The sequence below is a fragment of the Pongo pygmaeus genome, chromosome 8 (genome assembly GCF_028885625.2).
Source record: "Pongo pygmaeus isolate AG05252 chromosome 8, NHGRI_mPonPyg2-v2.0_pri, whole genome shotgun sequence".
Taxonomy (NCBI): domain Eukaryota; kingdom Metazoa; phylum Chordata; class Mammalia; order Primates; family Hominidae; genus Pongo; species Pongo pygmaeus.
The window spans coordinates 15,942,498-15,966,870 of record NC_072381.2 but is presented as its reverse complement, the minus strand read 5'-3'; the positions used below and the strand labels follow the sequence as shown (position 1 = coordinate 15,966,870).

Genomic DNA, 24,373 nt, shown 5'->3' with positions numbered 1-24,373 from the left:
CTGGAGTCTTAATCTGGGCTATATTTGGGAATTACGTGGTTATAACCAGTAATGGAATGTCTGGGAGTAGATGAGATTACTCAGGAAAAATACGTAGAATGAAAGGAGTGTAGATCCTAAAACCAAGACCTGGGGAACATTAGCACTTAAAAGCAGTGATCATGGAGACAGAAGAACTAGAAAAGCAAAACCTGGAACAAAAAGCCAAGGGACAAAAGTTTCGCAGGTTTGTGGTCAGCATTTCAGATTGATTCTTTGGGAGGTTAAATAAGATAAGATTTGGGAACTAGCCTGTACTGATGACTGATGAACTTGGGTGAGAATGAGTTTGGTTCACTTATCGGGGGAACCAGCCCCCAGTATTTCAATGTAGGTTCTTTTGTATTTTCCCTAAGTGTTGGCCGGTCTGAGAAACAAAGGGACAGAGTACAAAAGAGAGAAATTTTAAAGCTGGGCGTCTGGAGGAGACATCACATGTCAGCAGGTTTCATGATGCCCCCTGAGCCACAAAACCAGCAAACTTTTATTAGCGGTTTTCAAAGGGGAGGGGTTGTACGAATAGGGTGTGGGTCACAGAGATCACACGCTTTAAGGGCAATAAAATATCACAAGGCAAATGGGGGCAGAGCGAGATCACAGGACCAGGGCAAAATTAGAATTGCTGATGAAGTTTCATGTCCTACTGGGCACGCATTGTCATTGATAACATCTTATCAGGAGACAGGGTTTGAGAGCAGACAACCGGTCTGACTAAAATTTACTAGGCAGGAATTTCCTAATCCTAATAAGCCTGGGGGCGCTACAGGAGACTGGGGCTTATTTCATCCCTTATCTACAACCTTGTAAGATAGACACTCCCAGAGCAGCCATTTTAGAGACCTCCCCCTGAGAATGCATTCTCTTTCTCAGGGCTGTTCCTTGCTGAGAAAAAGAATTCAGCGATATTTCTCCTATTCGCTTTTGCAAGAAGAGAAATATGACTGTTCTGCCCAGCTCCTAGGCAGTCAGACCTAATGGTTATCTCCCTTGTTCCCTGAACATTGCAGCCATCCTGTTCCTTTTGGATGCCCAGATTTCATATTGTTCAAACACACATGCTCTAAAAACAATCTGTGCAGATAACGCAGTCATCACAGGATCCTGAGGTGACATACATCCTCAGCTTACGAAGATGATGAGATTAAGAGATTAAAGACAGGCATAGGAAATTATAAGAGTATTGACTGGGGAAGTGATAAATGTCGATGAAATCTTCACAATTTATGTTCAGAGATTGCAGTAAAGACAGGCATAAGAAATTATAAAAGTATTAATTTAGGGAACTAATAAATGTCCATGAAATCTTCACAATTTATGTTCTTCTGTCACAGCTTCAGCAGGTCCCTCCGTTCGGGATCCCGACTTCCCGCAACATTCACTCATGGGTCGAAAATGATATTAGTGAGGGTTAAGTAAATTGTGAGGTAAGAAAATTGAAACAGGGTATATATAGATGACTAGCTGGGCTTTGGGAGGACAAGAGTGATGGAGTGCTGATTGGAGTTTTTGGTGGAATCTTAAGGTTTTGTTTTGTTTTAGTATGTTAGATAAATGTTTATATGCTTCCTGGAAGAGATTGAAGATAAAGAGAGGAGATGGGATGGAATGGCACCCCCTTTGGCACCTTCTCCATTGCTCTCACCTGGTGTCTCAAACTAGAAACTTCAGAAACAGCTGTAATATTTTTTGTACCAAGCCTTTGCCCCACTTAACACATAGTAAATAAATTTTATTTTTACCTCAGAAATATTATTTGAATATAGTTTCTCTTCTCCACAGTAATGTTGCTTTCATTACATCAGCATCATCTCTATAGGGATGTTGAAACAACTTCTTCCTGATTCTCTTCCTTTAAAAAAGGAAAAAGAAAAAAAAAACAGTAAGATGATATTACTGTTTTACTGAAAGATCTCTGCTGGTTAAGTCCTGGTTCTTTGGCCCTTTGCAATATTAACCAGTTGTCATCTTTCCTGCTGCCTATTTGCTGGCACCTCCATCCTACCCCCATACCACCCTTTAGCTACGTTAAATTTTCTCTGATTTATAAACATTACGTCCTCTTGGAAAACCTTTTTGCTTTAATTAAGGTATTTTCTTTAGTTGAATTCCATTCATTCACCTTTGCCTCTCTGGCAAATTGCTGTTCAAGATGAGCCTGGAAGTTATGATAGAATAGAGCATGCCTTTCTGTATCCACAATACTCTGCATTCTTCTCTTACAACATTAGTTTATTCCTTTATTTTAGTAATTATCTGTTCATATGTCTCTCTTCACCTGGACTAGTGGCTCCTCCAGACCAGAGACTGTGTCATCCAGGCATATATCCTAGATGATTGGCATATATCCCAGATGATTGGCATAATATCAGATGTTCATTAACCTGAACTGATTTGGCTGAATGTCTGAATAGTAACAATTAATGGAATTTATAGATTCTTAGCATTTTGGAATTGGGATTGATTATTTTAATGAGAACACTGAGGCCCAAGCAGGTGAAATGATCTTCACAAGGTTATCCAGATGGTCACTGGGTTCTCCTAACTTCTGACCCAGGGCCCTCTGAAGAACTTCCACTAGCTGCTATCAGTCAGTGCTGGTTGGGTAATATTTAAATTAAGGTAGAGCCAATATAAACACATGTACTGTCTACAATGGCATTTTAATTTTTTTTTTTGAGATGAAGTCTCACTCTGTGGCCCAGGCTGGAGTGCAGTGGCACGATCTCAGCTCACTGAAAGCTCCACCTCCCAGGTTCATGCCATTCTCTGGCCTCAGCCTCCCGAGTAGCTGGGACTACAGGCGCCCGCCACCATGCCTGGCTAATTTTTTGTATTTTTAGTAGAGATGGTGTTTCATCGTGTTAGCCAGGATGGTCTCGATCTCCTGACCTCTTGATCCACCCACCTCTGCCTCCCAAAGTGCTGGGATTACAGGTGTGAGCCACCGTGCCCAGCCAGTACCATTTAATCTTTAGCTTATAGAATGTGACTGAAAGATTGAAATGATAGAATGATATGGTATTTACAGAGTTCTAAAAATTGTCTGAATTTAGTAGAGTATCTAGTCCCCTTAGATGAAAAGTCAGATTCAGTGTCATTTTACTAAAGTCCGTACTTTATCCTCCTAAAGGAGTTCCTGGGTGCAAAATTGTGTGAGTATATGTACTCTTATGTGCATTTGGGAGTGGGAGCGGATAGGTTCTATAGTTTTTTTTTTTTCAAAAGTTTCCTTGATCCACACCTCATGACTTGAAAGTATTTTGCTGTTGTGATAAGTGATCATTCTCAAAGCAAAGTACATGAAAGATTCTTTTAGCTGCTACTTGAATTATATTTTTAATCTTTCCTACTTGCTTTCATTTTTAGGGTTTGTGTTTAGTGAATCAGAGGGATCTGCATTAGAACAGTTTGAAGGTGGCCCCTGTGCTGTTATTGCACCTGTTCAGGTAACATAGATCCTTTACCGACTCCTTAGAGGGACATGTTGAAACGTTTCATATTTGTTGTTTTCTAATGTTTGTACTCCATATAGTGATTATGACACATGATCAATTAACTCTTAACTTTGCTCATGTAAATTACAATATCCAAAATAAAAATGAATTCAGAATATCGATGAGTTGTACAATAGTAGCCTTTTGACTATCTTTGTTTTCAAGGAAAAATAATAGGCGTTCCCTGACTTTCAGAAAATTAGGAAGTTTCTTGACTGTAATTGTACTATTTTCATTTGTTCAGTCTGTAAAAGTTATTTTCTAAAGTTGAAGATGATTTCATATTTTTATGGCCTATAACTTTTTCAAATTTGAAATAAGTTGGCAGCTTACGCTATTTTATACTATAGCTTTGGCTTTTCTGAATAAAATTTGTAACAACTGATTTCAAACAATTTGAAAAACCAAAAAGGTTTTTTCTTTGCACAAAACATAGGGTTTATCGGAATGTCTTTATTTGATTTGGAATCTTGGTGTGTTACATTGTTTGAATTTCAAAGGCTGACACTTAATTGTTAAAACCAAGAATTGAATTCTCAGTTTATGGTAATACTGATGATGTCTGTGAATGACAGTGTAACTTTAGAACTGTTATAAAAGAACTGTTATAAAAAATACAGCTAATTTATTGTTTATGTTTTAAACATTGTGTTTTGAAAATATATATTTAATGTGGCATTTATTATTCATTGGGTATAAAGAATGCATTCTGGCCGGGCGCGGTGGCTCATGCCTGTAATCCTACCACTTTGGGAGGCCAAGGCGGGCGGATCACATGGTCAGGAGATCAAGACCATCCCTGCTCACACGGTGAAACCCAGTCTCTACTAAAAATACCAAAAATTAGCTGGGCGTGATGGTGGGCACCTGTAGTCCCAGCTACTTGGGAGGCTGAGGCAGGAGAATGGCGTGGAGGCAGGAGAATGGCGTGAACCCAGGAGGTGGATGTTCAAATGAGCTGAGACCACGCCACTGCACTCCAGCCTGGGCGACAGAGCAAGACTCTGTCTCAAAAAAAAAGAGAATGCATTCCTAAACTGTTGGCTACAAAGTAAATTTGTTTCTCAGAACTTAGGCTCTATATACTTACATTATTAAAAATATATTTCTGTAGAGGAAAAAACATTATGGTTGATTCCAAAATATCTTTTATAGATCATTATTTTTTTAAGTTGATTTTTTTTTTTGCATTAGGAGAATTTTTTTTAAAATGAAAAATTTGAATGTCTGAATCTTGCCTTGGAATTATGGAATGTGAAGAATGAAATTTAACTACAAATTAATCATTATAGCTGTTGTACTGAGTAACTGAAACAACTTTTGGTTGCCAGTAGGAATGTTACCTGAATTTGAAGATTGCTTGTTATGTCCATATGTAAATTAGATGATGTAAATACTGCCCCTCTTGGTCAGTAATAGCAAGGTTTTTGTTGCAAGTGCATGAGTATAGTTAAATGGAGGGTATACCATAGGAGTTTCCTGTTTTATAAAATACAGTATATTTCAGTAGTGGTAGTTATTTTTGCAATTGGGGTGCTATGCAATGATGGTTATATTCAAAATCCTGAACCTACTTTTTTATACCTTTGAGGTAGTAATTAAGTTTAAGAATCACGGCTGTGCATGGTGGCTCATGCCTGTAATCCCAGCACTTTGGGAGGCCGAGGCGGGTAGATCACCTGAGATCAGGAGTTTGAGACCAGCCTGGCCAATGTGGTGAAACCCCATCTCTACTAAAAATACATAAATTAGCCGGGTGTGGTGACAGGCAGCTGTAATCCCAGCTACTTGGGAGGCTGATGCAGGAGAATCACTTGAAACCAGAAGGCGGAGGTTGCAGTGAGCCGAGATCACGCCACTGCGCTCCAACCTGGGTGAAAGAGTGAAACTCTGTCTCAAAAAAAAAAAAAAAAAAAAAAAAAATCACATAGGCCAGGCACAGTGGCTCACACCTGTAATCCCAGCACTTTGGGAGGCTGAGGGAGGAGGATTGCCTAAGGCCAGGAGTTCAAAACCAGGCTGGGCAACATAGTGAGATCCCCTGCTCTCAAAAAAAAAAAAAAAATTGAAAAAATTAGCTGTGTGTAGTAGTGCACACCTATAGTCCTAGCTACTCCGGAGGCTAGAAGGGGAGGGTCTTTGAGCTCAGGAGTTCAGGGCTGCAGTGAGCTATAATCATGCCACTGCCCTCCGACCTGGGCAATAGAGCGAGATCCCATTTCTAAAAAGGAAAAAAAAAGAGTCACGTAAACTTTGTAAAGAATTTTGTTTGTATTAATATTTCAGTGTAAAAGTCAAAACTAAGTTATTAAGGAGACCAGAAGTGAACAAGTACATATATTAAAATGTTTTTAGAGTATAAAAATTAGAGCATGATACTGTGTAAGAAGAATAGGCAAAATAATGGAACCAAATAGATAAAACAATCATATACCTCATTACCTGTAACAATTTACCAGGAATTTATCACACCAGGAATAAAGAAGGAGCTAAGATCTGGTGAAATAAAATAAACTTTCATAAATCCCATCGATATGACTTGTTAGCACTTTGAGCGGAAGAGAAGTTTAGGTCATTTTGTACCATATATCAAATGTATTCTTGGAATAATATTTAACCATAAGAAACTTAATGTATCATGAACACTCTAAGAAAAACAGTGACTTCCAAACTAAGAAATATTTGCAGTAAATATTAGCAATAAAGGGATATTGTCTTTCTTATATAAATAACTTGTAGAAGTTAATTAGAAAAACGCTAAGATTCGGGGGTGAAATGGGCATAGATGTGCAGTTGTAACAGGTGGAATGATGCTTTACAGCCAAATAATCAGGATGCTCACCCTCACTAGGAAGCCGGGAAAGTAAAAATAAAACTAACTAGGTTCTATTTCTTACTTTTTCTCATCTTTAAAAATGAAATTATAATTGCCAGTGCATGTAAGGGTGGGACGATGCTGGCACACTCATACACTGCTATATAGTACAAATTTGTGGGTATGAATTTTAAATTATAATTGGAACCATGACAATGCAGATTCTGATGCAATAGTTGTGTTTCTGTGAGTCTTTTCTAAAGAAATATTTAATATGGAAAAAGTTGTGTTTAAGAAGGAGTTTATATATTAAAGTAGCAAAAAAATTGCAAGCAACCTAATGCACAATAATGTAATTTAGATAATAAGTGAACTTTGATAAATAGCTTGATAGACAAGTAGTGGTTAAGAATTATACTTACGAATTCTGTAGAAAAACAGAAAATACATTCATATACCCATTATGATTTTTCACTTGTAATAAAATTAAAACTAGGTATTAAAAAAGATGAGAAGGAAGCATGTCAAAATGCTAACAGTAGTTGTATTGGTGGTGAAATAATGAATATCCCCATCTCACTTCTAAAATGTTGTGATGTAGTTATACTGTTCCACTTGATGGTTGTTGCCGTTTTGGGGAAAATTAGAAGCACTTGATTACTGTATTTGTAGACTTTATGCCTATGTAAATGGAATATTACTTAGTTTTTTGTTGTAATACCTTGAATTGTTTATTGGTGCCAGGTACTGTGCTAAGTGCATTACATAGATTTTCTCATATAATCCTCACTGCAACCTTTTAAAGTTTGTAGTTATTTTTAGTTAGTAATAGTGGAGCCAGGATTCAAACCTAAGTTTGCCTGATAAGAAGCAGTCTTCCTAATCCGTACACTAATACTTTCAAACACAGGTGAGGAAAAGTCATTATTGGAACCTGTTTTTCTTGGACCTGCCCTCTAGAGATTCAGATAGAATAGGTGGAGTCCAAGAAACTGCAGTTTAAACAAGTCAGGTGACTGGGATATAGCTACCTTTGAACTACACTTTGAGAAGTCAACACTTGACTGTGCAGCTTTTTATCAAATAACCAATGTAACATCGTTGACTCGCTTAAGGGGAAGTTTAGAAATCCATTTGTCTTTTCTTCTGAATCTTGTAGCTTTTTGAGTTAAACTTGAGCTCCTGATAGTAAAGTGATGACTCTAATAGTGTTATTCTTGTGTCACAGATGAAGACTAAGGGAACAGAACCACTTTTATATTTAGATTTCTTTTACCTGAGGGAATCTAAATGAAATGTAGACTTGTTCCTGTTCTACGGGGCTTTCACTTTGTGAATAGAGCAGTAAGTTTGTGTGCTTTTCAGTTATTCTCTTATGTGAGTTAGTTCTTCTGCTTGTCAGAAAATATGTATTGTGGAAGAAGAATAATTTTACTAATCTAGAATCAAGTTTATAGCAGTATACTCTGAATAAATAACTGCACAGTTCCTGTCAAATGTGAGGGGAACCCATTTGACATCTTTACAGAACTAGTCAAAAGATTAGAAAGGGAGTACACATTTTTTTCCCCACTTTAAAATTGAAGAATGATATGATGTATGGTTATAATGCATTTCACTAATTATTGCTTTAATTGTGTAAAGGCATTTCTTTTGAAGAAGCTCCTGTTTTCTTCTGAGAAGTCTTCTTGGCGGGATTGTTCAGGTATGATAGCTGTCTTTTAAAACTTTCGCTTCCTCCTCTGTTTTAAGAGATGATCTATGCAGCATTCATTGGCAATAGTTTAATTAAGATTATCTGAGAAAAGTAAGTATCAGTGGGAATTTTTTTTCCTGAGGTTTCCTTTTAAAATGTTTTTGAAAGTTTCATAAACAGTGACTCCATATTTCCAAATTTGGTTTTCTAACCAGGGGTTATAAGACATGATGGTATAACTAAGGGAAAAACCTTTGGCCTCTTGCTAAAACATGGTGCATTTCCTAGAACTGTTAGGTGGCAGCATAAAGAATAGTCTTTTTTTTTTTTTTTTTTTTTTGGGTCTTATTTAGCTGTGGGCAAGACCTCAGAATTATCATTATATTCCTGCATGTTTTAGTGTAATGCTTTACACAATGCAAATACTGCAAATAATTTTGGATGAAATTGCAAATGAAGCTGTCGTAGCTTCTGTAACATGAGCTTCTGTACCCAGAGAGATGTGTGGTGCCACCTTATAATAACAAGAATTTGCATTCCACGTGACAGTTTACAAAGATCTTTCCTTCACTTACACAATTTCCTGTGAACCTCACAATAACTTCTGGAAGAAGGTAGGACATATTACAATCCCAGTTTTGTATCTAAGGATGTAACAGCTTACATTCCAAACCATGACTGTAGAATCTACTAATGATTTTGAATTTAAGAGTTAAGGGATCACTTCCATAAGTTTTAAATTAATAGGTGAAATACAAAACAAATTTTAGTAGAGAAGAAACTATTTGAGATACTATTTTTGAAATGAACTATTAATAAAATTTATACTGTTTCTTACACAGAACTATATTCACTTTGATAAAATATTTGTAAAGCATTGTCATAGGTGTCATAAATGCTGTGGTGATTATAAAGTGAACAGGTTAGTTCCTGCAGTTAAAGAACTGTTAATCCATTAGGAGAGACAGAAACCTCCTTGTATCATAAAATTTTTGAAAGTTTCAGAAAGTAATACTACTTCTTGAGAGTAATACTGCTTGAAAAGAGAGTGTGGCTAAGGTTCACAAAGAGATGGTCTGAGCATTTGCGCTATTTTCTGTAAAATTCTAATGCTCAAATCTGTGTTCTAACCACTGGCTTCTGCTGATGTAATGGATTGTGGTAACATATGTGCTGACGGTATCTTATCTCATTATTCTTATCCCTTTGGGACAGGGTGATCAAAGACGTTAGACTAATTCATATGTGAGGGGAAAAAAATAGACATTTCAACAGACCTTTACGTTGTGCTCAGTTCTGCAGTAAAGGAAACCTCATGGCTTAAATGCTACAGTTGCTAAAGGTTTAAGAAAGTGATGATCAGTGTCAGATTATGATCTTTCATAATGTTTAATTCTGCATTTTTCCGTATTCTTTTTCTACTTGATGGTTTTATTTGGATGGCTTTATTTAAAGTGGTGATATTTTAATCCACAAACGCATTGTTTTTCTAAGACATAATTTAAAATCTGTTTAGAGATTTTTCCCCCATTTTTAAAATGCTTGATTTTCATCATTAACCCATTCTTACTATTGTTACTCATGACAGAATTTGTTTTTCCAGAGGAAACCATTATAACTTATGCTTTGGTTATTTTTAGAGGAAGAGCAGAAGGAACTCCTTTGTCATACCTTGTGTGACATTTTAGAAAGTGCTTGTTGTGACCACTCTGGATCATACTGCTTGGTTTCATGGCTAAGAGAAAAGACAACTGAGGAAACTGCTAGTATTTCTGGGAGTCCTGCAGAGTCTAGTTGCCAAGTGGAACATTCTTGTAAGATATATTTTTATTTCCTGAAGTTTTTTTCTTGTTCCTTTGTTTTAATGAATCTATTGAATATTTTGAAGAAAAAATTACTTTAAATTTTCATAACATGTATTCTTTTCTAGCTTGAGCTTAATTACTGAGCCTTAAGATTTTTTATTTCCATTTCATTTATTTTAACTACTAGAAGATACTACGTTTTTGCAAAAAAAAATGCATCTCTTAAACTTTTAAAAGTGTTCTGGTTAACTTCTGCTTGATAATAATCTCTTTTGAGCTTTAGAACTCTTATTTAGAAATAATGATACGCTTCAGTTTCAGATGCCTTAATGTTTTGCTTTGGTATTGTAAAAGCAGATTTTTTTTGACATCAAAAGATTTCATAAATTTATCTTTACTTGCTTCCCAGAGCAAAGATGGGGACATTTCTCTTCATTGCAAGCTGTTTCTTTTCCTTCTGAATTATTTGGATATTTTTATACATATAGATTATTTTAAGGCAATTTTAATTATGCCTTAAGTTTTTCATACCTTGATTGAAGATAAGTTAAATAATAGCTGTTTAAGTTAAATAATGGCTCTTCTCATTGTTCATAAAAATTATATATTCTGTGGTTTTTAACTTTTGAAAATTCTTAGGTAATTGACCCAAAAGCTGCCAGTGTGAAATGGAGACAGCTAGTGGTATGGAAGCTAGTTAAGAGTTGCTTTTCTGATTTGCTTTTCAGGAATAATCTTGCTAGTTGATGGTTTTTGATAATTGGTAGTCCCAAGTGCTTATTAAATAAGTGACTTATTCTACCCACAGAGCATCACATTAACTATCATCCCTGTGGAAAGCTTTTGTAAAGAGATTACGTACCTGAAAGTACATTTCAATTGTATGGGATACACATTTTGCTTTCCATATAGTATTATCTATAAGGTGCTGTTGCCTCCCTGGACTAAAATGTGTCTGTGTTGTCAGTGTCTTTTTTCTCCTACCTCTGCAGTTAAAATGCCTTAAGCCTGGCAAATTCTAATAGTAGTACATTCGCAAGGAATAATTTTGAACATTTAAACAGCTGAATGACGCTTCCTTTTGAAGCCTTTGAAACATGGCCTTTCAAAAAGAACTTAACACATTTTAGAGTTTATAATGACATTTGAAGACAACAAGTGGAAAACAGTCACAAGGATGGTAGTCCAAAGTGTCATTAAGATTGGTTTTAACATATTCTCCAGGTTTTACTGTGTGGATGTTTGCACACTTAATAGTTTCATTTAGGATATTAAAATTTTGAAAGAGGAATTGTTGATCTTTTGAAAAGGTATTTTAAAGATTATGTGCTTAAAGCCAGTCTGTATATTGATGTGTGAGAAAATAGTAAGATCTTTTTATATAAGTTTCCATTAGTATCTTAATAGTATACTGAGTGCGTTCTATGAAATATGCTATGCAGTTCTGTAGTGATAGGCCACATTGCTGTAGGTTAAAGGGCCTTATAATGCATTCCGCTTGGTACTTCAGTAACTAATTTAGATGGGCATATTATATTGAATTACCCTCTAGAAAACATTTTAGTAATTTTTCCAGTTTACTTTGTATCTCATTTTAAAAGTTGCCATGAAGTAAACCATATTTTAAATTTTTTTAATAATGTATACATTTGAAATACTTTGTTAACTGAAAATTTGAGAATTTACCTTAGTGACAAATGAACTGTATTTATATTACAATTTTTATTCCATGTAACAATCTATTTTACCTGTTCTTTCCTTTATTCCCAGCTATGTTCTTTTTCTTGTGTTTTATATTTTTTCACCATCCCTGCCTGCTAAGCGTTTTATTTTGCTTGCCTCTTTTCTCTAAATTATTATCTTTATGTCTACTCTTGTATTATACCCAGTAAAACTATTTAGATAATCTAACGTTGCAGAACAAGTAGTATAATTTGGAAAAGATTAGGTAGAATTTTCATTTTCTGAAAGTTTTAATGTAAAGTGTTTTCCCCTCTTGTTAACATTACTTTCTCTACAAACATTAATTTCATTGGCTTATGTGGTGTGTATAGTTTTGGCTTGTTGGTAATGCACAGTTGTTCGCAGTAGTGAATACTCAGGTTCAATTTCAGTTTGTTTCCCACATAAACCAAGAAATAACTTAATCCATTTGGACTGCTAAAGATTTTAAAACGAAATATGAAACACTTACAACTAGGCTTTGGAAAGCTAGCATAATGTGACATTTTAAATTGTAAATAAAAATTTAAAATTTTGACTTCATAATGAATCAATTTTCTTAACTCACCAGTGAGAATTTATATTTGATAGTGGTAAGATTTGCTTTATAAAATGTATGTGAAGTTATTCATTGTGGTAAATAACTCCCTGGAGCCAAGACTATCTGGGCTCAAGTCTCATCTCTGCTGTTTAATCCTATGTACTCTTGAGAGGATTTTTCTGTGTGCCTCAGGTTCCTCTTCTGTAAAATGGAGCTAAGAGGGTTTATATGAGGATTAAATGAGGTAAGACATGTAGGGCATTTAGAAAAGGGCCTGGCACTTAGTAAAGTGCTCAATAAACATTACCTCTGATTAAAATACTTTCTTCGATTTCCTTTGATTAATAAACATAATTTAAATAAGTTACTGAAAACTTTTTAACAGTTATACAAATAAATGAGGAAACAAACTTAAAGCTGTCATTGAACCTGTGTAGTTTGAAAGTGTTATGCCTTTTTATACATGTTTGTTTAATAATTAAGCCTTAAACCTAAAGATTTTGTATTATAAAAAGGAAGGTTAGCTCTGATGATATTACTTGGATTTATATAATCTGAAAGATTATTTAAAAGTGCAGGACACATTATGATATGTGAGGCACTGATTATCAGTAATTTTTCATACTTTATAAACTGCCCTAGCATAGCTGAATTGAAATGTTATTTAATCACCCTTCTACATTCTCAGTATTATATCCATTTTAGTAATATTCATGATAACAAAGATGTTGAAATATAAATTCATGTTATAATAAAGTTGAAAATAAACTGAGAATTTTAAGGGAGTAAGGAAATAGGGAAAGTTTTGATTGCTTGAAAGTATTTACAGCCTGCTGTGTGTATCTTGTGTCATTTATTTGCCATGTGTAGTGCTGAAAAGTGTCTTTTATGTATAGCTGCCTTGGCTGTCGAAGAGCTTGGCTTTGAGCGATTTCATGCATTAATTCAGTAAGTAACATTGGAACATTTAAAATACTTACTCTGTGGACACATTGCCACTTTAAGTCTGTTGATACTGTGGAAAGGTTCTTAGTTTTACATAGAAATGCGCTACTTAAACATAAATTTTAAATCCATTGCTTCAGGATTAATTTGCCTTTAAATTAAAATAGTTTGTAATGTATAAACTATGCTGAGTCCTTAATTAACTATCCAAATACGCTTTTTAAAAACATTAAAAAGCTTTTTCATCATTACAATGAAAAAAATCATTTTAGCTTAATGTTTCTGCGTCCTGAACAAATATAAAGATTTCTAGTAGGATAAATATTAGAATTATTTCTTACTTGCCAGTATCTGTTTTCTATACCTTTTATTAAGAATGCCGATATTTTTGTTAGAGCATTTAAAGTTTTTATTACGAAGTAAAAGGTAAAGATGGCTGTTGATAGAATTACGGGTGGCATTTGGTTTAAAATGTAACATTAATTTCTTTTAAAAGAAGCCACAAATGTGTAAGTTATCTTTGGCATTCAGATATTTGTTAAGTAATTTCTAGGATTTAAAAAGTGAAGTTTTCTTTGTGTTTACCCCCTCTTACAAGAAGGCCACTCTATTCTTTAAATAACTGTATATTATTGAAGAATTTACTGATGCCAGACAGTTCACCTAAGAGATGAAGAGGTTCCCTGCCAAGTAGGTGTTCTTTCTTAATGATGCATATCATATATAGTGATAGTTGTCAGAAATAGCTTTTGGTTTTAGTGGCTAAATTTGTATTTGAAAAATTTAGAAACGTCCCAAAAGTTTCCTGTTTGTATGTATATGTTTTAATGTATAAGAAAATTTAAAAATTTTCCCTTTTATGAATGTAGTTAATCTCATCATGATACCAATACTTAATTCTTTTTTTCCCCCAGAAAAAGATCGTTCAGAAGTTTACCGGAATTAAAAGATGCTGTCTTGGACCAGTATTCAATGTGGGGAAATAAATTTGGAGTATTGCTTTTTCTGTATTCTGTATTACTGACAAAGGTGTGTTCAAGAAGATTATTTTTCTGCCTTTGATTAATGTTGTTTAGTGCTGTTTTTCCTGCTGTGATGAGTAATTTTATTCCTGATGGTGTTTTTAAATTCTTAGAATAAAAATCTTTTACGCTGAAAATGAGCTAATTTCTGTTTCCTCAGCACTCACTCGTTGCTTAAGCAGTTTCACCTCTGCTCTTTTGGACTACAGAGATTATCAATCATGTTCTGGTTGTGAAATGCTGTCAGTTCTTCCAAATTGTGTTTCCTTTGATCCTTCCGTGTAGCACTTGACCCCTTAACCCCTTCTGGAAGCTGTTTTTCACCTTGATTCCATTTCTTGATTTTGTTTTTGAAAAATCACTGTGTGAGTTTTCTTTGTATAATGTCTCACGATTCTTTGTTTTGTTTTCTTTGATAGCTTCGTTTCCTTCTTTACCTGTTACCTCCTGCTCTTTTCTCTCCTCCTCTAAATTTTTATAGTCCAGAAATTTTCTTCCCTGGATCCAGTATGCCTTTTATGGATATTTCATTTGCTCAGGTTACCTTTATATAGCTATTTAATAGTTCCAATATGTCCCCTTCTAGTCCTACTCTTTTTCCCCAAATACCAGTCTTATAGCTCTAGTAACGTGTTAGTCTCAGTTGACTATGCTATTAGATCTATCATGTCTGAAATCAAACTTCTTTTATTTGACAAATGTTTTTTGAGCATTGATTGACTCTATGCTAGGGACTATGTCTGTATTAATAATATGAGATGCATTTTTAGTGGTATCTATTTAGCATTGTAAAAAAAAATGGCCTTAATGGCATTAATAATTCCATTATGGCAGTGTGTTTTGGCGTTTGGTCTTCTGTCTGAACCTGTTAGATGGAATCAAGGGCATACTGTTTCTGGTAGGGACCATTGGCCAGAGACAGGACCTTGATGCATGAGGGCAAGTTTTCTATATGGAAAAGCTGGAGGAAATTTTTTCCAGCAGTGGGCACTGCAAGTATAAAAGTGTAAGGGATAGAGGGTATAATGCAGGTTTGGGGAGCGCTAAGTAGTTGAGCCTTACTGTAGCATAAGACACCAGAGAGGCAATTGTGGAAGATGAGACTGGGCACGTATGTAAGAAAAGACTTAGAATATGAAGGCCTTTCTATGTACACTGTACAAAGAGTAGGTTTCATCTGCTCAGAATTGGAACACAGTAAAAAGTTTGAACAAGGAAGCGACAAGATCTTTTTGTTGATAAAAGATATCTTAAATTGGGATAGGAGTTGTGATGGATGGAGTTGGTGTTTATAATATAAGACTAGAGTCAGGAAAACTAGAAAATTGGGTATTGAAATAAGAGAAGCCTAAACTAAGACAGGTCATGGAATGGAAAAGAAAGGGAGTATATTTAGAAATGTAAATAAATACCTATTTGGATTATTAAATAGAAATAAATAAGAGAACCCAAAGTGCTTAGTTATGTAGATGTTGGGAGTAGCAGTGATGGTGGTATCTAAGATGATTGGTTTCTTATAAGCTTTTCTTGACCGTTCAGTATTCTCCAACTTTCTTATGCTCAAAACGTTTGATACCTCCTCTGTTTCTTCTTTACAGCCAATAAATTATCATGCAAGTTGTCCTTCCTTGACCTGGTCTTTAAAATGATATCCCCTTTCTCAGTAGTGATTGTGTCACTTGTTGATAGTATTCATCTTGACATTATCATTGCCTGATTTGTATTGTTTACGAGGATGGTACATGCAAGAGCTCATGCTTCTTTGTTTCCCCCTGCAGGATTTAGTCATTCATTAAAAATCTTGGTTGTTAATTAATCATCTATTTAATTCTTAGAAATGACCTTTAATATGATAGAAACAATGGCTAAAGTTAAGTGAATAAACAATGAATGGCAGTTTATCTTTGTCCTTCTGGAATTGATGAGGTTACAATAAGTAGGTCTTCTTGTACTTATCCAGTATCTAGAACTTTTGGGAGTTGAGTGCCCTTCTGAAGGTTTAAAAAGTATCAGGAAATTGGTTTTTAAGAAAAGAAGGCACTTCCTGCTCTCCTAATTTGCATTTTGTCAGTATACATTTGAATGACCCATATTTGTGAGAAAGTACAATCAGAAGTAGACCTTCCATTTTATGTACCAGTTAAATAATTAAAATGCAAATTATTTAATGTTATATCTCTATCAGTATTCATGTGTGTATGTATTTACTGTAATAAGTTTTTACATGATCTAAAAAGAATCACTTGCCTTAACAGGATCATATTCATTTAACTTTTAAACAATTCATTTAACTATTAAATAATTTCTCCTTTCTCCTATTAAAAGTTAATTCTCTCTCCTTGCCTTTTAACCAACAGTACATATTTCACCTGTGAGTATTCTTTATATAGAGTCCATGAAAGAAAATAAAAGATATTTGAGGAACTATTTTTTACAGTTATCTCAGATGCACCTCCATTTCAAATCTGAGTTACTCGTGGTGGAAAAGTTACTTAAATAATTGTATTAGTTTATAGTGTAAACTAGTCAGTTTTTAAACAATCATAATTTTCATTTTAGTCTTTTAAAATAAGTCAATGAATTCTTTGTTTCTTTAGGGCATTGAAAACATAAAAAATGAAATTGAAGATGCAAGTGAACCCTTGATAGATCCTGTATATGGACATGGCAGGTAATTAACTAAAATCTCTTGTCTCCTCATGTGAACTCCAGTTTTTAGAAACTTGACTTCAGATAAAACATGACTGAGTCAGGTAATTTTGTTTGTCAGTAGTGTTGACAGTACCACATGTATGGATTTTGAGCACTTGTTTGTTTTATGCATTGTTTGCTTGATGTATGAAATGTTAATTTCATTTTATGTATGCATTTATTGGGGCAAATATTTTGTTTTAAGATAACAGTGGGGAGGTATTTTAACAAATCCATTTATGATTTTTTAAATGATGAAATTTATTCATTTTGACTTAGAAATAAGTATATCTTTGTAAATGCTTCTCTGCTTGGGAGAAAAACATTCCCCATTTTCCTCTCGGACCACCCTCCTTCTCAAGCTGTTTATGGCTATTTTTACCAAAACTCAATGAAACAGTGATAGTTAACCTACTCTAATACGTGAGTCCTTCTTTTTAGACCTTTCTGCCTCAAAGATGAAAATTCATGTATCTTTCATCAAAGACAAAATATTAATAATTATATATTCATTTTTAAAGATTGTAAATATTAAGTAAATTATTAGTCTGTCATTTCTTACCCATTTAAATATATCTTAGATAAAGTTGTTAAATGTATGTGTTTATGTAGAACAATAAATACCACTGTGCTGATGTATTTGGTGATAAATTTAGCAAGGCCGAATATATAAAATGGAAAATGTAAGGTTTTCCCTAACTTTGTAAGTTCTTACATAATTTAATGTGAAAAGTCATTACTTTATACCTTGCTGTAGGAATTATTTGATTTGGCAACGATATTCATATTTAATTGCTTTTTAATATTTATTAACAGCCAAAGTTTAATTAATCTCCTGCTGACGGGACATGCTGTTTCTAATGTATGGGACGGTGATAGAGAGTGCTCAGGAATGAGTAAGTATATTCTTTGTTATGTTGCTCTCTTTGATGAATAATATTTCATTGGAATACAGCTGATTATTATTCATCTGTTTAATGGCTCTACATTACCTAGAAGTTAAGTGTTTTCTATTGGAAGAATCCTTTACAGTTTTCAAGGCACCATAATGTTAAGACCATTAATCTTGGAGCCAGGCGATCTTGGGTTCAAATCCCAAATGTATGACTTTAGTCAAGTTACTTCTCAGGCCTTTCTTTTTCTGTGGTATAAAACTGGGATTTACGACTCAATATGTATAAACACAGTGCATATTTATTCAGAGATAGTACTGCATTCTTTGCTTAAAATGGAGCATTACAAAGCCTGGTGATGTAAAATACTTACTTGGGGTTTTTGCCTATATTACTTTTAATGTGCGTACTTCAAAACGCTGAGCAAATTTAATACTGACTGAGACTTTTAAATTACCACCTCTTCCACTACCACTTCCATTTCTGGTCTCAATGATTTCTTTCCTGTGGCTTTATATGTCGTCAGGCACATGGAAATGCATCCCATTTCGGCCAGTCCATTCCGTTAAGGAGAGCTGATACATAACTGAATAAAATTCCCTTCACTTTATTACTGGGTCAGTCTGAATTCATTTATTTATTCATTTAACTTACATTAAGTAACCACAGTGTGCCTCTCTGAAGTATATAGTATAGGACACGAAGCTCCAGGGTTCCCAGAGCTCATAGTCAAACAGAGCAAATATAATTGAGAAAATAATAGTTATCACTTATTGCTCCCATTGAAGTGATTCATGATCTTCCATTTGCATTTTTCTCAAATTCAGAAATGTGTAGTGAATTAACAGAAACATGAAAGGGTATAATATTAAGGAAAAAATCAGTAAAATTAAAACTTCAGAATTAAAAAGCACCACAGTACAACCCGTTTGACTGTTTAAAAAATTTAAGAACTAAGTTCACTTCTTATTTAATTCATATGCAAAATTATTTACTTAGTGGTGAGGTTAGAATAAGAACCAAGTTTTGCTGATTTCTAGTAAAGGTCAGACTTTAAACAGTGAAATTCGTGAACAAAAAACTACAAATTATCTTGCTCAGCTCTCTTTAATTGAGCTCATCCTATTCTTCAACCCTTAATCTGATTCATAGCTGAAAGCATTTAATCCTGTCAATGAAAAAAAATGTCATTTCAGTGTCTCTTGGGTAATATACAGGGTTTTTTGGTCTCTCTGTTTCTCTCTCACCTGGATGGCTTCTGCACACTCCTCTTTCTTCTTCTTCCAGTTGTTTCTGGACCCTCAGATATCTTATCTTATATGATTAGGGAGGCAGTAGGTTCTTGCTGAACTTGGGTTGAGGTGCCTCATCCCACTTGGCCCTCTGTCCTTGATACTTCTTACTGTGTGCTCTGGCCTGACCCTTCCCACACTGTCTTTAGCGCATCACTCTCTCTCGCACTTGGTACTCATCAGTGTGGTTTATCTTTCTACGCATTCTCCAGATTCTCGATAGCTTATCCTAGTCCCCAAACCAGAATACTCCTCTGCCTCTCTAGGCTTTTCCTCACCCAGCCTCTCGTAGACTGAGATGAGATAACTTTCATTCGCAGGACTAACAGTCAGAATGAGGTTTCAAGAATAGGAGGCTCCATGTCTGGGCACGGTGGCTCATGCCTGTAGTCCCAGCACTTTGGGAGGCCGAGGTGGATGGATCATCTGAGGTGAGGAGTTCGAGACCAGCCTGGCCAACACAGTGAAACCCTGTCTCTACTAGAAATACAAAAATTAGCCAGACGTGGTGATGCATGCCTGTAGTCCCAGCTACTCAGGAAGCTGAGGGAGGAGAATTGTTTGAACCCAGGAGGCAGAGGTTGCAGTGAGCTGAGATCGCGCCACTGCACTCCAGCCTGAGCAACAGAGCGAGACTCCATCTCAAAAAAAAAAAAAAAAAAAAGAATAGGAGGCTCCTTAGGCAGCTCTTGCCATGAAGTCGTTACTTCCTTTACAGAATATATTAGTCAATTATCAGTTTTGGTTCTTGAGATGTACACGTATGTCATTTTTGTTTCTTGAAATAGTGCTTTTCAAGGCTGTCATCTTGCTGTGGACCTTTTTTCTGTATAGTTTGAAAGCCAAAACTAAGCAATAACTTTGAAATAGCTAACTTGGAAAAGAAAATAGGGTATATTTCTTGCATTTTGGAATGTTTATTTGAAGTGAATTTTCGTCATCAAACTTAAAAATGAGAAAAATACCCCATTTATCTTTCACTGAACCTTCTGGGTTTTTCCTGGATAACACATAGTACACATTTTGCCTCCCACTGCCAGGCTGATTATTGCTAGAAAAGAAACCTCGTTACAAGTTTTATTGGTTGGGCGTACTCTAAATTAATCCTACTTACACTCATTTAAACTCTTACTGCTGACTGCACATTGTAACCCTTTTTTCTACTCCTCATAACTCCTTTATCTACCACTGCTTAAGGCAGTGAATTCAAATCCCTTCTCCTCTTTATCTGTCTCTAACTTTACCTCTGCCCACTCACTCTCAGCTGACTTTAGAATCTCAAGTTGTCTTTTTTCAGCATATTCTTTTTTCCTGTTTTAGAAGAACTATATATCTTTCCAGAGTTACTGTTGATTCCATTTACAGTCTCTTCTATTAAATGTGACTCTCTTCCCTGGTCTACACAAAATTTAGGTGGCCTCTACTGCCTAAAACAAAAACCGTGATTTGTAACGACCAGGCAACAAACCTCTTTCTCTCCATCCTTTCACCAGCAGAATTTCCTTGCCTGCATTGCTAAAATATTTACTCTCTATGATCTGAAATCTGTGTCATTTGTTCTTCTAAAGCAAAGACCTCACTACCTGCGAAAATCATAGCCTTTTCCTACCCCTCGTTATCCCTGAAGGTGGCGCACTGCATGGCTCATTTACTAACTGTACCACGGACAGAAATCTTCGGATTAAAATCTCAATCTCAGCTTCTTCTCTATAAATGGGGAAGATACCTGCCTCTCAGGTGTACTGTGGAATTTAAAGAAGATGAACTCCCATACCATCTCACATATGTATTACAGCACTCAAGACTAACATGCAGTGTAAGAGGCAGTGTATCATTAAGTATGTTAGCTGTGTGGAATTAGACTACTGTGGTTGGAATCTCAGTTGTGCCATTTATTAAACTGTGGAATTAAACAAGATGCTTCACTCAGTGCCTCTTTCTCATCCTCCAACGGGAATGATTATCACAGGATAGTTAGAATGAGGTGAGAAAATGGCAAAAAAGAGATATTCATCAAGTCCTTAAGCACTGTTCAATCCATGTTTGCCACTGCTGCATAATGAGCACTCTTATCAACAACTGGTTCTCAAACTTGTCTGCACATCACAATTAACTGGGAGAAATTTAAAATCATCAGTAGTTGTAACTGCCCTTTATAGAAAATCAAAACACTTGAGGGCAAAGATTGGTTATGCAGCTTGCCATAATGTTTCTGATGTTAATTTATTCAACAAGCTTTATTTGAAAACCTGCTAGTTATGTGTACCTTACTGTCATGTATCTAATGAGTTGCTGAGTCTTCGAGATTCTCCATTCTCGAACTTTCTCTCACAGAGGCCAAGTGGTACCGCAGAACACTGTCCCATGGTGAAACAAGCAGACGCCTCGGGTGTGGCAATGGCACCAGTTAGTTTATGCCTCTGCTGTTTGACGGTGGGCAAACTGCTAAATTATCTGAGCCTCGGTTTTCTTACCTGTGCATTGAGGTTAAAAATAGACATATTCATATATGCTGCCTAGCACAAGCACAGAAATGCTAGCTGTTTTTTTCTTCCTTTGCCAAGTCTTTTGTAGTCTCATTACTCTCACCTGTCTAGACTATCATGCTATAGCTTTCTATCTGTCATTCCACTCCAGTATATTCCACAAACTGACAAGTTAATGATTTTATTTTACACATCCTGTTAGGTTATATCTCTGCTCAGTGCCTTCAGTGACTCTCTTGCTAATGCTTGCCAACTAAAGGTTCAGCTTCTTAGCATTCAAGGGCCTCTGTGTTCCTACTCAACCCTGTGTTTATAATCTTTTACTAGTCTCCTTCACAAATCCAGTGCCTTAATCCACTGGTTCTCAAACTTGGCTGCACATCACAATTAACTAGGAGAAATTTAAAATCATATGCCAAGGCCACGCCACGTAGAGATTGTAATGGAGTTGTTGTCAGCTGGAATCTGGGCATTCATATACTTTTAAACAAGTGATACTGTGTAGTCAGGATTAAGAACCACTGTTCTATTCAGACGGCTCTGGCTCCCCGTCCTTAAACACAATGGTACTTTCCCCAAAATGTCCTCCTGCTCATTCCATCTGGCCCCATTAAAATGTTAACTCCTATTTAATGTCTCTCCACTTAACCCCAACAGCAGGAAAAGTTTTCTCCTCCCTCTGTTCATCTATGGTGCTTTACCTCCGTCGGCTTCATTCTGTTACACCTCGCATCATAGTTCTTTGTGTACATGTTCTTGTTTCTGTAAACGAGGTGCATAGGCTTTTGAGGGAAACTAAATTTTTTCTACGGGCCAGTGTAGGCATTTTGGAAGTAGGATCTTAATCTTTACAACAACCCTTCAAGGAAAGTATTACTCCATATGTTATGAAGAAGGAAACTGAAGCCTAGAGAGGTAAAGCAACTTGCCTAAGGATTTTCAACGAGTAACTATTTAATTATAATTTTTTCTTTCTATATTACCTACCTCCTACTACGTTGTCAGAGCAGGAAATAAGTCCAGTAAATGCTGAATGAATGTATATCTCAGGTCAGTAAATGCGTTTTTTTCCTAGTCTGTGTTTTGCCTTGAGTTTCCTTATGGTAAACAGTTAGATTGTTTCCATTTTTAGCTATAAGAAACTGCTGTAGTAAACATGTGTTGTATATACATCTTTCCTTATATATTTAAGTATACCTACAGGTTAGATTTCTAAAAGTAGAAAGTGTATTAAAATTTTAGGCATCTGTTAATTTTTTTATTTTTTACTTATAGCTTTATTGAGATACTCACATATGCATGTCACCCATTTAAAATGGATAATTCAGTATTTTAAATATTTTCTCAGAGTTGTTTAGCCATCACCACAATCAATTTTAAAACATTTTTATCATCTCAGAAAGAAACCCTGTTCTCCTTATACTTCCTTCCACGCCAGCCCTGGCAACCGCTCATCTACTTTCTGCTCTATAGATTTGCCTGTTCGGGGTGTTTCATAGAAGTAGAATCATACGCTATCTGGTCTTTGGTGACTGATTGATTTCACTTAGTATAATATTTTCAAGGTGACCATGTTCTGGCATGTACCAGTACTTCACTCCTGTTTATTGATGAATAACATACCATTGCACAAATGTACCACATTCATTTGTCCGCCAACATGTGGAGTGTTTCCACTTGGCCATTATGAGTAATGCTGCGAGGAACATTCATGTACAGGTTTTTATGAGATGTATATTTTAGTGTTTCTTTGCCATAGACCAAGGAGTTGAAATCCTGGGTCATACAGTAACTCATAAGGTTTAACTTCTTGAGGAACATCTGTTAAATTTTGATAGATAATGCCAAATGTCCTTCTAGAATCTGGTTTATCAACAGGTAAAAGTATAAACTTATTCTTTCAAGTGTGTAGGAGAGTTCGTATTTTTCTGCATCCTACCTGACACTTAGAATTGTCCATCTTTAACATCTTGTCAGTTTGTTGACAAGTGATAGCCTGTTTTAATTCACATTTCTCTGGTGCTCACTGAGCCTGAGCTTGATCATCTCTTCATGTGTTTGTCAGTTTTTAGTATTCTTCTTCTATAAATTACCTCTTCCCATCTTTTTGGCATTTGGGGAGGAGGAGTTATTTTCTTTTGTTCAGTTTCTAGGAGCTCTTTATAAATTCTCTTAGTTCTTTCTCTGTTTGACCTTTGTTGCAAATATTGTCACCCAGCCTTCCCTTCCTTGTTAACTTTGTTAATGATATATTTTCTTATATCCAAGCCTTTTATTTATTTATTTATTGAGACGGAGTCTGACTCTTGTCACCTAGACTGGAGTGCAGTGGCTCGATCCTGGCTCACTGCAACCTCTGCCTAACCCGGGTTCAAGCAATTCTCCTGCCTCAGCCTCCCTAGTAGCTGGGATTATAGGTATACGCCACCATGCCTAGCTAATTTTGTATCTTTAGTAGAGATGGGATTTCACCATGTTAGACAGTCTGGTCTTGAACTCCCGACCTCAGGTGATCCGTCAGCCTCGGCCTTCCAAAGTGCTGAGATTACAGGCGTGAGCTATCGCGCCTGGCTGGCTTTCATATTTATGAGGTTGAATCATTTGGTCTTTTTTTTAGATGGCTTCTATTTGGGCTTTTTTTTTTTTTTTTTTTTTTTTACTCCCATTATATCAGTTTTATGTGTCTCCCACCCCCAGATTTTTTATTTTCATTTTTTAGAGACAGGGTCTCGCTCTGTCACCCAGGCCATAGTGCAGTGGTGCAGTCATAGCTCACTACAGCCTCGAAATGGGCTCCAGTGGTCCTCTTGCCTCAGTCTCTCAAGTAGCTGAGAGTACAGACGTGCACCATCATGCCTGGCTCCACCCCAAGATAATATTCTCTAGTATTTTCCAAAAATACTTTTGTGAGCTTTTTATTTTTTAGTGTTTG

At 35.6% G+C, this 24,373-nt stretch overlaps 1 protein-coding gene across 4 annotated transcripts in view; it reads left to right on the top strand.

Annotated features, from left to right (window-relative positions):
- MINDY3 (MINDY lysine 48 deubiquitinase 3) overlaps window positions 1-24,373 on the top strand; it is a 94,242-nt gene that overhangs the window by 14,237 nt on the left and 55,632 nt on the right. For 2 of the 4 annotated variants that reach the window (XR_010127395.1, XM_054435296.2), the window contains exons 2-8: window positions 3,406-3,485; window positions 7,993-8,053; window positions 9,685-9,858; window positions 13,009-13,060; window positions 13,972-14,086; window positions 16,677-16,750; window positions 17,587-17,666. Coding sequence is in view for 3 of the 4 variants with exons in the window: in XM_054435296.2 (XP_054291271.1) it covers window positions 3,406-3,485; window positions 7,993-8,053; window positions 9,685-9,858; window positions 13,009-13,060; window positions 13,972-14,086; window positions 16,677-16,750; window positions 17,587-17,666 (636 nt within the window). In the remaining variant the exon portion in view is untranslated. Of the gene's footprint in view, window positions 1-3,405; window positions 3,486-7,992; window positions 8,054-9,684; window positions 9,859-13,008; window positions 13,748-13,971; window positions 14,087-16,676; window positions 16,751-17,586; window positions 17,667-24,373 lie in introns of those variants that run through there. The other 2 variants (XM_054435300.2, XM_054435299.2) reach the window with 2 other exon arrangements.